Genomic DNA, 15,857 nt, shown 5'->3' with positions numbered 1-15,857 from the left:
ATTTCAAGCCTGCCTGCACTCATTCTATCAGGCTAGTTAATCACAAATAAATACTTAACCTCACCAGAACTAAAGCCCTTACAGTCTCTCAGGGGTCTGTATAGCTCAGATCTAAACAATACCATAACAACAGCTAGCCCCTTCAAATAATCTTGGACTCTGGCTTGAAAAAAAACTTGTGTTCTACCTCCACATTGAAGGGGAAAAAGACAAAATCAATGCTATCCTTTTCTGGGCCAAAATAAGTTCTTTATACCTATGTCCCCCACATCACAGCAGCCATAGGCAAAGGCATCTTCATAACCAGGTTTAAATACACCTTCCCCATTACATCTGTAGCATAAAAAAATACAGTAACCCTGCAGTCTTTCTTCTTTAAAATGTGCTACTTTGTTAGCTTCCCTTCCAAGAGCACTACTGCTGTATTCTTACCAAAGTGAAAAGATTTCCCATAAAATGTTGAGCTGAGCCTCTTACTTGGAGCTCAGATCTTTAATCTAAAGTGTCTTGCAAATTCTCCCATCTAGCAAGAAGTCTTATTAAAAAATGTCCTGCTACAACTTCTGACATAGCTCCCACATTCAACTGCAAGAACAAAACGGCATTCCACCAAACAGTCCTCATTTTCATTAACACTAATGCTATGGCAGTCTCTCCCTATTCACGTAAAATACCTCTCCTTATACTCCAACTTCAGACTTCAGCTAACACAATACCTCGACAAAAAAAATCTGAATGTACATGCTTATGTAGGGGTCATGTCACCTTGTCTCCTTACTCCATCTCTACTTTCTACAGTACCTTCTCCCTGTCACATATAACTTGCTTACCTTTGGATCAGTAATATAAGTATTGTAGTACTGTTATATCTTCATTTGCCACAGAATCAATATAAATACCATTTGTATTACCTGTATGATTTTCTGTAGTGCTTTTATTTTCACTATGTATCAAATGTGATAACCTTCACTTGTGCTGTATCTGAAATTGCCCACCTTACTTTGGTACAGTGCCCCTGATAAACAAACTTAAGTACAAAATAATAAGGGGAAGAATGTTCATTATTCCTTGCAATATGGACTGCAGAGCAAAAAGATCAAGCAGACAACCACAGCATGCTTAATTTGTATCATCTTGCTTCAGTAAATTCAGCTGACCTTTTGAACTTCACTCTTGATGTCTGTTTATTATGATCTTTTTACAAAAGGAATCCAAGATCAGCCATTCCTATATTATGTACTGCAAGTAAACACAGAGTACAGACATGTTTTGTAATTGGAGTACGTTTGTATTTAAAATAAATAGATAATTGACTCTATGATGATGATTATGATCTTCTTTCGGCTTTTCCCAGTTAGGGGTCGTCACAGCGGAACTCCGGTCCGTCAATGATTGGCAGTCGATTTTTACGGTGCTGAGGTGCCAGCTTGACGCCCAACCTTCAACGAAGGCACGCCCATTCACGCATGTCTTTTGAACGCCACTCGACCGCTGGGAGGACGTGCAGACTTCACACAGAAGGCGCTCCAGCCGAGAATCGAACGGGAAAACCTCTTGCTGTGAGGTGACAATGCTACCGCTGCACCATCATGGCTTGTAATTGACTCTATACATCTGTTAAATTGAAAACTATTTAAATTGTTTGTATGTTTATAGATGTGATGGTGTGAGGTACTGCCAGCTGTGCCAGAGAAAGTATGAATTGCATGTGTATCATATGCCAGTGTAGCTAGCTGGAGTTTTGAAAAGAATTGTATGAAATTTGAATATAAAATTGATTTGTACAGAAGCTAGTGTTGGAAATGTTATTTGTAAAGTTGCTTTTGTTAAAAGTGTATCAACACTGGGTCCTGCTGGACAGAAAAGAAATATACACGTATACTGGACTGTATTTTCGTAACTGATGAAATGTATATATTTTCACAGAGGATACTAGAAGGGAAGAGGTTAAGCTCAGACCAGACCAGCTGACCTTAAGAAAAATAGCCTGAAATTAAATGACTTGATTTAGGCCATAAAGATTTTATCTCACAGGTCTGAAGGTAGCCACAGAATGGCTTGTTAGTTTCTGCAGGAAGGATGAAAGTGTTGACATTGTTTTACAGTTTCCAAATGCTGTAATAAACCATAGCTAAAATTGCTAAAGTTCTGTGTGTGTATTGTGAGACATCAGTGGCAGATCCTGGCTCACTTTCTAATGAGGGGGTAGTGTGGAAACCACAGAGTCAGGTGATGAGATGTGATGTCGTTCTGTAGCCAAAAATTAAATTGTGTTTGAATACTAGTGAGAGTCTGTTTTTGGGACCTGACAAAGACAGTCATCCACTTTCATCTTGCCTTGCTTTAGTAAATAACTAGGTAACAGTAATTCTTCTGTCAGGTAGAAAAATATACTGAGATTAGGTAAATGTAGTTTTTTCTATATGTCACCGAGTCTTTCCATCTTTGTTGTTTTTTATATTTCCTGTGATTGAGACTCTGGTGTTTATTTTAAATAGATATTCATTATTTTTGTGTTTTTTTTTTTATTACTAAATATATCTAAACCCTTCATTGTGGCTGGTCTTTTAGAAAATAGTTAACCTTTGAGAATGCTTGCATTTGTTTAGTGGCGGTGTGGCTCCATGTTCCTGAAAGTCTACCATTTATATAAGTATTAATTTTGCTAAGTGTAATTGGTTACCCTTGTAAGAGCCTTAAAGTAGCTAGTTTTGGGTGTTCTGGTGGCAGCAAATCTACCTTATAGTCTGGGTGGAAGTGTCAAACTGGATAAGCTATGCCAGCCTTTCCCAAGTGTGTGTGAAAATCCAAATCATAAAGAATGTGTGTGTGACAGCTACTTTGAACAGGGACGCTGAGAGCATTGAGGGTGGTGGAAGACTTGGCTTGGAACACCCATCTAAGGACTCAGCTCTGTAGTGGTCAGTGGGGAGGCTTATCTGGGGCCTAGAGAGAAAGCCCAGCCCCAGGACTGGAGTGTGCATTCCCTGTGTGCTCTTAAAGGAAATTGTTCTTGGTGCAGAGAGTTGCATCTGAAAATACTGTGTCTGTTTTTCTCACAGTGAGTGTTCCCACCGGTGTCGGTTGTGAGGATTGAGGGTCCTTGATCAGTGGCCTACAGTTGGGACGTCACAAGAGAAAACGTGTGCGTGTGTGTGCGTGTGTGTGCGTGTGTGTGTGTGTGTGTGTGTGTGTATATATATATATATATATATATATATATATATATATATATATATATATATATATATCTATGACCAGAGTGACATTTGTTAGAGGGGAAAATAAGACTGTTTGCATGCACACATTTGTATTTCTGAAATTTTTTTTTTTTTTATCCTCTGCAGCATGATATGCATCTGTCAAGCATGAAACAGCAGCAGCAGAACAGTCCAGTCATAAATGTGAGAGAATAAAATCAGCCTAGCAATTTAATCTGTACTGTGGAAACTCTTAGCATCACCCCTGATGTAATGAATCATCTCACCGCATTATTTATACAGAGAATTATGACTGAGTCTCTGATTATAACCAGATTATGTCTTCAAGAAGAGGTTGCCAAGAAATTCACCTTGAGTATGTAGCGTGAGAGGTGAGTCTTGGCATCTGTATTGAGAGTGCATAATAGAAGGTTGTTATCAGAGAGCCAGAAATAATTCTTTTTAGTGCATAGAGGTTTATCTGCTCTGTGTACTACCAGTTATAAAAAAAAAAAAGAGTAAGAGCATAAAGTGTTTTATTGCCCTACCAGTAAAGCACGTCAAGCAGACAGCAGGTAGAAACAAAATGCACTTCTGTAGAATTAATGGATGTTCATTGTGTTTCACTGTTGCAGACATTACATTTGGGTTATCTGCTTGTAGGTAGCCCTCAGATGGCCTGATTAACAAAGTCTTGGGTCCTGCATCAGTTGCTGTCCCTTCTTCCATGACGTCTGGTCGTCAGGGGTATAAAACATGCAGCCAACGCAATTACATCAGTCTTCCTTGCTGTGCGGTGCCCGAAGCAGAAGCAGTTCGCAAGTGCAGGTTGGCCGACTCCTGAAATTTTCATTTTTGAGTTTAAGAACCGAAGTCTTCAACTAAAGCTAAGTACCCTGCTGGGGAAACTTTTTCTTGCTCCTTACCGATGTCATTAAAAGTTAATAATTGCATTACTTGTGGAAAGCAAATACCCAAATACCTCATAAAGATTTTCATTTGTACTGTATTCCTTGCCTAGGCCCTCACCATGATGTACCTTGCTGTCGGTTTTGTGCTTTATTTAATCAGCGCACTATCCATCGTCGGTATATTTTCCCCTCTAAATATTTCAGTTCTCTGTTTAATTATCCAGAAATGTCGTCGGTTAGCCATCCGACTACCGGGATTCCAAAAAAAACGCAAAGATAAAGACAGAGACAGGCCGCTGAGTTCCAAAACTGCCGACGGCGCTTCTCCTAAGCCAGTTGCCAGTTCGCCGGTACTCAGTGAGGCGCTTTTGCAGCCCCTAATACCCGCTATGTCTGATTCGCAGGCCTCTACTGAGACCCATTCGGAGTCCGGTATGCCGCGAGATGCTTCAACTATGGAACCCATGGACGTCTCTACCTTGGAAGGGTCCGGAGCCGCTGTGCAGACACCGGCTTCTGAGGGTGTATTCAGGCCTATGGACTTGCATATTAAATCAACGCCTCCTTCTTTACTTAGGCCTAAATCTCGATCCATGCCTAAAAAAACGACGCCCAGGCCACATGCTCAGGCCTCTATGCCTAAAAAACAAATGATAAGAATGGCTGAAGATCTAATAACTCTAATCAGGGGTAGCCAACCCCCCTTCTAAGAGCCCTAGCACTGAAGTTGATTATGAATCTTCTGATCAGGATTCTGTTTTTTCTGATTCTTCTGATGAGCTGGATTTTTCCTTAACTACTTATGAAGATTCTGATGCAGAGGACTCCATTCCCTCTGCTTCCCCTCCTGAGGATTTTTCTTTTGGGGAAACCTTACATACTCTAAGGGAGCATTTCCACTGTGAAAGCCAGGATTTTTCTGATTCAAAAAAGAGGCTTAGGGATTTCCTTCTCCTACCTCAGCATAGGCCTTTAGCTATTCCTCCTGTACTAGACATTGTTGTTGATGCTTTTTCGCAATCTAGTTTGGCTCCTGATTCCCTGCTTCCTGCTCCCAGAAAACCTGACAGATACTACAGGGTCCCTGAGTCCCACAAGTTCCTTTTTAAAAATCCTACTGCAGATCCTTAGACTATTTCACAGGAGCCCAAAGGCATTAAGGCTTCTACTGCTAAAAATCCTACCCCTTCTGATAGAGACTCCAGGGCGGTGGATAGATGGGGGTAAGAAGGTTTACACTTCTACAACCTTGACCATTAGGGCTTTAAACTGCCAGTTTCAAGTATCAGCAACATGTTATTGGACTGCTTAAACAGAAAATGATGTTGATTCCTGACTGTGTGGAAAGTAAAGAATTACAGGATTTAATGCATTTTGCCGAAAAAGTTGGAAAACATACTTTGCAATGTGGTTTTGATTCATTAGAGGCTTCTTGCAGGGCTGCTGTTACTGGGTCTCTGCTCAGAAGGCATGCTTGGCTTAAGGAGCAATCTTTGCCTGATCATGTTAAAGCTAAATTGTTGGATGCTCCTTTAAATCAGGACCGCCTGTTTGGCAACAAGGCTGAGGAAGTTCTTAAAAAGATGGAAGATAAAGCTAAATCTATGCAAACTGTTAAAGATTTTTTTACAAGTTCAGCCTCCTAGATTTAGTAGGCACTGGCCCTCTAAGAATTGGTCCTTTCCAGCCCCTTCCATGTCTTCTCAAGCCAAACCCAGACACATCAAAAACCCCAGGTTTCAGTCCCAGGGGCCACACAGAACTAAGCAGTGGGGGGCCTCCACTTCCAAATCTGGGAATAATAAGACTCCCCCCACCCCCCATAGTAAACTGTCTCAATTACTTCCTTTTAAAATTTCCAAGCACTTATCAACTGACTGCCCCTTTGGGGGGAAAGATTGCTCTTCATGCAAAGAATTGGGAACTCATTACCCAGGACAAATAGGTTTTAAATATAGTGTCCCAGGGATACAGAGTTCACTTCCACATGTTGCCAAAACCAAGCGGGTGACTGGACCTACCCACAAATCAGTGGACAGAGGCCCAAAAACAAGTACTTTCTCTCTTAAACATGGGGGCTATTCAACTGGTACCAGAAGAGGAAAAGGGACAAGGTTTCTACTTGAGAATTTTCCTGGTACCCAGAAAAGACAATTCATGGTGTCCTATCCTGGACCTGTCTACTCTAAACATCTTTTTGGAGATTCCAAAATTCAAGATGCTGACTCTTCACCAATTATTTCCTATGCTAGGCAAAGATGCCTGGTTGGCAACACTAGCATTAAAAGAAGCATACCTGCACATACCAATCAGGGAATCTTGCAGAAGATACCTACGCTTCAAAGCAGACTACATGCACTATCAGTTCTCTGCACTGCCCATTGGCTTATCTAACTGCGCCCAGGATATTCACAAAGTGCCTAGCTCCAGTTATTGCAATTTGCAGGCAAAGAAATATTCAAATATACACATACCTGGACGATTGTCTAATTCAGGCAGAAAGCCAGGACATACTTTTGAATCATCTGGCCTTTGTACAAAGGGTTCTAACTTGTCTGGGGTACACCATAAACGAAAAGAAATCCCACCTGGTACCCTGTCAACAAATTATATTCCTGGAAGCAAGCTTGAATACAACTTCCCAGATGGCATACCTCACGCCAGAGAAACAAATTAATTTGACAACCTACTTCAAACAAGTGGCCTCAAAAACCCTGCTATCTGCAAGACAAATACTGCAAGCCTTGGGGTTCATGGCCTCCTGCATTCTTCTAATTCCATATGCAAGACTGCATATGAGGAAACTACAGTGTTATCTAAAAAGCCTATGGTGTCAACATTCTCAGGACCTAGAAACAATGATTCCTATCATACCTTGCCTATGCCTAGCATTCCTTTGGTGAGCAGAGGCCTGCCACCAAAACAAGGGACTACCTTTCACGCCACCCCCTGCCACCCAAACCCTAACAACAGACGCATCAGACTATGCATGGTGGGCTCACCTGGCAGGGAGGTGCATTCAGGACAAATGGAACCCAAGTCAAATGCACCTGAATATCAGTCAAAAAGAAATGTTAGCTGTACAGAATACTCTGACAGCCTTCAAGGACCACATTATTGTAGGACAACTAATGATAAAGACGGACAACACCACTGTTATGTGGTACATGAACAAGCAGGTGGGGTACACACTCTTATCCCCTCTGCAGACTATCCATGGCATTGTGGAACACAGTCTTGAGCTACCAAGTGCACCTACAAGCTCAATTCCTGCCAGGACAATTAAATACACTGGCAGATGGACTAAGCAGAAACCTCAAGGACCCACACGAGTGGAAACTGGAACTAGGACTTTCAGCATGTTGACAAGCATATGGGGGAGCCCAGATATAGACCTGTATGCCTCTTCCCAGAACTACCAGTTGGACAAATTTTGTACAAGGACTACCCACAAGCAAGCCTGGAAAGTGGATGCTCTGTCCTTCAGCTGGAAAAAACTATCAGTCTATGCCTTCCCCCCTCTGCCTCTGCTCTCCAAAGTACTACTAAAAATCAAATAGGACAAACCAAGGATGATTTTGATTGCTCCAGACTGGCCACGCCAACACTGGTACCCCCTCCTGCACAATGTGTCACAGTTATCTCCATGGCACCTGCCTCAGACTCCTTGCGTGCTGTCTCAGCAGGAGAACCAGATGCTGCACCCTCAGCTTCTAACACTGAACCTTGCAGCCTGGCTAATTACTTAATCTCTCCTTTACCATCCCTCAGCAAACCTGTGATGGATATCATTTTAGAGGCAAGGAAGCCTAGTAGTAGAAAATCTTATGCTGAAAAATGAAAAGGATTCTTTGCCTGGAACCAGTCTCAAGGGATGAGCGCAGCAACACCCAATTTACCTCAGATTTTACAATACTTAACTGAGATGCTTCACAAGGGCCTGTCTTTTTCCTCCATTAAAATCCACTCCTCAGCCATTTCAGCTCATTATAACACAGAACCTCTCCTCTTCTCTCATCCACTGCTCAAGTAGTTCCTCAGAGGGGCCAAAAATTTGAGACTACCCAGGAGAGCTCCATCTCCAGCCTGGGACCTTAACTTTGCCTTGGAGAAACTCACTCTACCTCTTTTCGAGCCAGCTGCTACTGCAGACTTAAAATTTATTTCTTGGAAAACAGCTTTCCTTTTAGCAATCACTTCAGCTAGAAGGGTATCTGAATTACAGGCCCTTATGGCAGTGGAGCATTTCATCATCTTTCATGCGGACAGGGTGTCCCTCAGAACCAATCCATCCTTCATGCCCAAGGTGGTATTCAGTGTGGTTCTTAATCAGTCCATTCATTTGCCAGCCTCCTTTACCAAGCCACAGAATAAAGGGGAACAGATACTGCATTCCTTAGATGTGCACAGGCAACTTAGATTCTACTTGGACAGGACTAAACCTCAAAGGAATTCTGAACAACTGCTGGTGGCACTTGCTGCAGGGGCAGAGGGGAAGGCTATTTCAAAGCAAACCATTTCTAAATGGATAAGCCATTTCATTAATTTATGCTATAAGCACCATGGAAAACCTATCCCCCAGGGGATCAGACCTCACTCCACCAGGGCTGCATCCACCTCTACAGCCTTTCTCAGAGGCGTCCCTACCAGGGACATCCTAGAAGCTTGCTACCTGGAGTTCTGTACATACTTTCACCAAGCATTATCATTTGCCAATTTTCTCTAAATCCAGAGCTGGCTTTGCCACTGCAGTCTTGCAGGGCCTTATAGTTGGCCCTAATGCTATCTAAATTCCTCCTCCCAACCTTAGCTTTGGCAATCTACCCAAATGTGATGACTGCAACAGTGAAACATGAAGAACATAGCATAGTTGTGTACACTTACCATAAATGTAGATGTTCGAGTGTATTCACTGTTGCAGTCCTGGTTACCCTCCCTCCAGCCCCCTAACCTATTTTGGCTATACCTCTACTTTCCTTTACTATGCTTAAAAGCCTTTTTGGTGTATTTGCTTTTTTGTTGGAGGTATATCTTTGTACTTTTATATTTAATTGCTTCCCATTAGGAGGGCACCTGACATCTGGGGCAAGAAAAACTGATGTAATGGCGTCGGTCTGTATGTTTTATATCCCTGACAATCTGACGTCATGGAAGAAGGGACAACAACTGATGCAGGACCCGAGACTTTGCTAATCAGGCCTTCTGAGAGCTACCTGCAAGCAGATAACCCAAATGTAATGACTGCAACAGTGAATACACTTAAACATCTACATTTATGGTAAGTGTACACAACTGTACTTTTTAAATGTCTTTAGACACTTCATTCTGACACACTTTCTAAGTGTGGCAAAGTGAAGTTCTAACAGCTTTTAAAAGCTGCTTTAACTTATGCCACTCTGTTTTGCCATCCATCACTGTTAGTCCCTAACTGTTGTTAAGATTGGGTCTCAATCTAGAAACCTGCATAACAAGTTTTTTATTGAATAGCATGTGGCAATTACACTTCAAAATCATGAAAAAGATAAACTTGTTAAACACAGAGTTAGCATGGTATACAGTCTTAACAGCAATTAGGTGTGCTTAACAAATGCCTTTTAAGAATCCGTAAGCACTGTTAAAATCAGGTCTCTTGCTAGGGAATAATAGTGGACAGTATCAGCCAGCAAAAAATAGTCGGAAAGAAAAACGACTTTTAAAAGTTTTGGAACGTCACTCTATCCACACTTCTGTTTGCTGTCTGCTTGACAGTGCTAAGTGCTTTACCAGCGTTGAATGCTGGTAAAACACTTTGCTCTCCTGCATTTTTCTTTCTTTCTTACTGTTTTTTTTTTCTTTCCTTTCTTTTCTGGAAGTGGTCGTACATGGAACAGATAAAGCACCTTGTACTACAATGAATACTGATTGGTGCCCGATGCCAAGATTTAACTCTCAAACTTTATTTTTGAAGTGAATTTCTTGGCATCTGTGTCTCCAACTCACAATAAGCTGCTTATGAACGGATCCTCAGTCATGGTTCTCTATATTATTTTCCCAATTTCAGAGCAAAAATGTAGCACACCTTACACATTTTGTGCTTTTGTTTGTAATATAATTAGCATTGTTTTGTCTGTCTTAAAATTGTGTCACATATTGTAGTTTATGACTTACTGCCAGATATTTTGGAAAAGGCTGTGCATAAAATTTAGGATATTGCTCTTAGATGGATTTGCCCTACATTCACAAAGACAGAAATATGAGAGTCATATTTATGAACAGTTTGCTTTTCTAAATGTTTTTCAAAATTTAATATGAGTTATAAATTTGATTTCAGTCTTAAGAAGTTATATGGTTTATCTTTAACCAAACACAAAAGAGCTGCTGATCTATGGGCGACCAGCTTATCTTACCCTAATAGCCAGAAGATCGAGCAAATTTGCTGGAACACGCTTTCTAAAAAGAGGTGGAACCTGTGAAGTGAGATTTTACTACTTTTTCTTCATTTATTTAAATATGTTTCAAACAGAAATATTATTGGTGGAACAGTTCACTGCTTGCATTTTTGATGCTGTTAAAATCTTATTTTTTTTTGTGATAATTATACTGAATGATTTCCATATAAAACATAAACTCATATCCTTTCTTGTTCTGGAACGTTACACATTTTCAGTCTTGGCTATTGGTTTTAATAGTCTTTCCCAAATTAGGCAAGTAATATTTTTCCATTTTTAGTTTGCTTATATTTTACTATTTGCTTTCTCACTGTGCTGCAGGAATTCTTATTCATGCCTTTATTATATGTTGTCTTAATTTTTATAGTTACATTTGTAAGCTTTTACAAAACCATACTGAATTAGTTATTTCTTTTACCATGCTCTGTGGTAGTCCCATAGTGCTGACAAACTGTAAAACTGGGCAACTTCTCAGTCTGCCTTATTTCAGGCCATATTACTTCATGGAGATGGCCTATACTTGTCCACTGGTTAGCCACGTAAGGGAGAACTGAGTGATACAAACATTGCTGCACTTAGGAAGAGATTTGTGGAAGGATACATATAAGTCATTCCCTGGGATTCATAAAGGAATCCCATGGATGATAATACCTGCGGCCAAAAGAGGCTAATCTCAAGATTATGGGAAATGCGATTCAGAGACACATTAGCCTCAATGAGGAAAGACCTCATTTTTGGCTAATTTGCACATCTGTGAATTGTAGCCATGTTACCACTAGTGTTAATAAGCATTTTCCTGCAGCGGTCACCTCTGGCAGCCCATGCATCACGTGAGCATGTATGTCCCTCTCAGTCATTCTCCCACACACATGCACACATTCAAACACAGACACATACACACTCTAGCATACCTCTTATCTGCCCTTGATATATGTAGCCTTTTAGTTTTTTCTCTTCCCCTCATAAATCATAATGATGGCATTTAGTCAGTAATGGCAGATATTGGGGTTTAATTCTTCTTCTTAAAAAAAAATGCATCATTATGCTAGGCTTGTTGCTCTATTAACTGTAAGTGACATATTTAAGAATTCTCTCTGGTGTCATTTAGTGTTCCTTCTGACTTTGTCCAATAGTCTTCAGCAGGACCATTTAGCACTATGGTGGTTCCCCAAATGGGACACTCCCCTAGCCTTCAGAACTCTCCCTAATTTTGCCCCTGCAGTGTTCATAGGAACTCATGGACCATTACAGTCAGTGATGGCAGACATTATGAGTTTTTTAAGTGACTCAAGAAAATATTGAAATAATATCAGTATTGTCTAGTGGTAGTGTTAGTGTAGGGGACAGAAGACCTTGTTAACAAGCTTCTTTGTTTGTAGTGGGTACAGGGTTCAAAGTTTTTCCCCTGCTGTTTTGTTACCTTTTTAAGTAACTCAGTGTAATATTAAAAGAGTATCCCTTGTGTCTGGTACTGTAGCAGATAATTAAAGCTCTGCCTTAATGAGCTGCTGCATGTGCTGAGGATACAGGGATTGAAGCTTCTTCTCTACTATTAACGTTTTAAGTGGGTTAGTGTAATAATGCAGATCCTTGATACGTGCTGCCACCTCATACATCTGTTGTGGTTCAAAAGTGGTTGTCGTACTAGCTTCTTAACTGACTTAGGGTAATAATTGATGTATTCATGCCTGCATACACACACGCTATCACTTACATAAGACTACTTATCTCTGCATGCACTCACACATGCAGCTACATACTTACACAGACATGCACACAGCTCCACCACTACCTGTCCGCTAAACTTCCTGTCACTTAAATCTTACATGGTCTTACCCATTGAAAGTAATGGGTGAATGTGAACTTTTGGTCAAGTTAATTAACCTGACCAGCCAAGCTAACTTATGCAGCTGAGTGGTTCTCTGAATCACTGGGCTGTATAAAAGCCTTACCTCATGCATTTTTGGGGGAGAGCACATGGCTAATTAGGATAGCTCACTTCTACCTGTAATGCTTCATTAGCATGTAGCTTAGCCAGAGAGCTGAACCACAGCAATGATCCTATAGACCACATATTTTCACTGCTTTGGGCCTTTTTCTAAATCAGAAAGGTAAAATGCCAATGATAGCAGCCCGTGTTGGGGCTTACCACTGGCAGCGGCCCTTAACAAGTCCATTCCATTCCATTGTATGTCAGTGCCCTGGACTTAAACGGAGCAGGCAATATACTTTGCACCAGACATTTATTTATTTATATCCAGTTTGATGACCGGGGAGGTCCACTGGGCTCAGGGAGCCCGTTTTCAGTGGAGGCCCGGGGACAAAAGCTCTACATTACATAGTGTATACAATCATAGTAAAGAAAACACTATTACAATTTTATTTTATGCTAGAGAACAAGAATAAATTATTTGGTTACACAGTATCAAAATATTTAGGATGACATTACATAGTGTAGTTACAGATACAATCATAGTAAAGAAAACACAATTACAAATTCATTTTATGTTAGAGGACAGGAATAAATTCCTTGATTACATAGTATCTAAATATTTAGGATGGCAGTGTAACTTAATTGTGAGGGAGAAAAAAGATTGAGAAGGAAAAGAGAGGAAAAAGGTGGTAAAGTTCATTTATAATATGTACAGTTGTGACGTTGCCCGTTCGATTCTCAGTTAGAGCATTTTCTGTGTGGCGACATACGTGAATGGGCATTCCTTCGTTGAAGGTTGTGCATTAGGCCTGGCAAGCCAGCACGTAAAAATCTACTGCCAATCATTAGCAGACCGGAGTTCCGCTGTAGCAACCCCTAACCGGGAAAAGCCGAAAGACACAACAACAGTTGTGATATTTACAATATGTACATTTAAGTTAGATTAGCTTGTACTCAGAGTTAGACAGGGGTTTAAGAGTAGAATAGATTATTAGGCTAGGTGTGGAGTGTGCAGTTGCATTTTATTTCTTTCACATACTTGTGTCTCATCATTTTTAGAACTGATGGTTGACAAATTCATAATTTCATCTGGTCATTGTGGCCATTTTAACATTATTTTCGGAGGTGCTGAACAAACTGGGAAGTAAAAATACAAGCTATGATGAGGAAAAGTTGCTGCTGTACAAAACTCTATAGGGTGGCACTTCACTTGCCCTAACATTGACCAGGGTTTGTATCAAAATAGGCCGCTAGTTGGTATTTGAGTACAGAAAACTGTGCTTCCTCTTACAGATGCTTTTTATGTATAAGTGTAGTGGTGCGGACTGAGGTAGGTAATATCTTCTTCTGCATGTTTGGCTAGATCGAGATATATGCTCATGGTTAAAAGAATTGCTAGAATTTGAGGGTAAAATATATTGTGCACAGAAAGAGCTGTAGTTACTTGCTAGGAAATTAGCAAATGCCAAGTAAACATTTTGGACAATGACTTGAAACATTTGGTTGAATGTTACAGAGACTGGAAAAATATGGTCATTCCCAAATAACTGCATAGAATAGTAGATTGTTTTCCCATTCTTTGCTTACCTTTAATCACCTTGGTATGCTGGTTGTGTAAGGAATCCCATCACCTTTTTCTTATGCACAAGAGTGGTTTGGAAGCTTTTGCTGCTTTTACTGCCAAGTTGGTGCAGAATGTTAGCTGAAGGAAAAAACAATTTACTTAAGAGGAAAATGTAGGGTGGAAAAGGTATTATTCTGTGCTTTTCAGTACACTGTAGTACATATGACTATATTTCATCAACTCTTTATTGTATTTGAAATCTAGGATATGCTTGCATAACACTTCTTTAGAATTTGACATGGCCTTTTTCCTGTAAAAAGGAATGAGTCATTTCTTTAAATCTTCATTGGTCAGTTTTCTGAAATCTGTAATTGACAGTGAATGAATAACAAAACAGTCTCATATTGCTTTCATTATTGATAATGATTGTCCTTAACATTTAAGGTAAATGTTTTTCAGTCTGCTGTCCAGTATCAAGAGCCATGACATCTGCTGTTTCTGTTTGCATTTTTTAAATACTGTTTTCTGTGATACAGCTGTGAATTACAAATGTGTTCAAATTCTGTTTGAATATGAAAAAAATAGGTGGACTTCATACTCACTGCACCTGAAACCCAGTAATTAATGTCTTCATCTCTGAGGTAGCTGCAGCTTGAAGAATGGATTAGGTAAATTGTAGGTGGAGTGCATTTTCATGCTTTTTTCCATTATAGTGCTGGTATTCACAGTGACTGTATGCTTCTGGTTTCCCTTGTTGAGCTGTCTCTGTTTAAAACGTCTTAAGGTTTTGCTTTTGTGGTGCAGTCTTTATTATCAAGAGTAAATTTTAACAAACTGATTAAGAGGAATTAAAACACCAGTAAGAAATGCATTTTAACATAATAGATCTAGTTTTCATTGTTTTGAGTAAATGCAAGTAGGTCAGCAGGTGTTTTGTTTTCCTCCCTAAAATAACCCTGGTAGAAAACAAAGGACCTTTCTGAAACATTATTCAGTCTTGGTTATAACTCATTAGGAGGAGCACATGGATAATTTTGAGACAAGGCTAGAAGAATGTTTTTTTAATGTATGCCTGTGGTATACCTTGAAGATAGCATTCGCTTCATACTAACTTTGAAAGGAAAATGAAATGCAGACTATGTAACAGTTTATCACTTACAGCAGTCACATCATGGCTTTTTCATCTAGCCTCGTTTTTATAGGTTTGTCATTATATTCTCATTCTAGGAATTTGTGCATTATCGACTTTTAACAATTAGCTGGCTGGACTCAGTTGGCCTGAAAATGGAATGTTGCTAATGATGTAAATATTACTGTATCAGAATACTTTCCTGTTTGTATTGTTCTTCCACCATTTATTATTCTGTTTTTCTTTAGGTCTGATGCAGTGCTGTTACTAGGCTTTCGTGAATTATGGCTAAATCTATCTTGTGTTTTTTTATTGCTACTCCTTTTTTAAATGCTTGAAGTGTTTCATTGACCTTTTTGGTAATTTTGCATTTTATTGGTTACTAATACCCCCTATTCCCTAGGGGCTTTTACCGATGGCTCTAATACCTGCACCCAGTTGGCAAATTTGTTTGTCATCTGAAGGAACTGGGTTTCCCCTGTTTAGACAAGAGCCCTAAACTTCACTCGTTTATTCCCAGGAAGCCCTATAAGATCTGTCCATTCACCCAGTGATGTGAACAGGGTGGTAGGGAGTGGGTCTGCTAATTGATCCCTTTCTGCACCCTACCTTGAGCCAGCTTGCAAACTCATTCTTGCTGCCTGGTTAGGGGAGGAGGTGTGCATGCACCCATACATAACTCCGATTCCCTT

General features: G+C 40.1%; 1 protein-coding gene across 4 annotated transcripts in view; it reads left to right on the top strand.

Moving 5' to 3' along the window:
* Nucleotides 1-15,857, top strand: part of FIG4 (FIG4 phosphoinositide 5-phosphatase) — a 3,828,182-nt gene that overhangs the window by 1,285,424 nt on the left and 2,526,901 nt on the right. For all 4 annotated transcript variants that reach the window (XM_044066775.1, XM_044066785.1, XM_044066766.1 and 1 more), the window contains exon 9: nucleotides 10,464-10,564. In XM_044066775.1, coding sequence (XP_043922710.1) covers nucleotides 10,464-10,564 — 101 coding nt within the window. The remainder of the gene's footprint in view (nucleotides 1-10,463; nucleotides 10,565-15,857) is intronic.

This window comes from Protopterus annectens, chromosome 1.part0 (genome assembly GCF_019279795.1).
Source record: "Protopterus annectens isolate FY-2018-M chromosome 1.part0, PAN1.0, whole genome shotgun sequence".
Lineage (NCBI taxonomy): Eukaryota > Metazoa > Chordata > Ceratodontiformes > Protopteridae > Protopterus > Protopterus annectens.
Note: the sequence above shows the minus strand (reverse complement) of the source record. Positions and strands in the feature narration are given on the sequence as shown.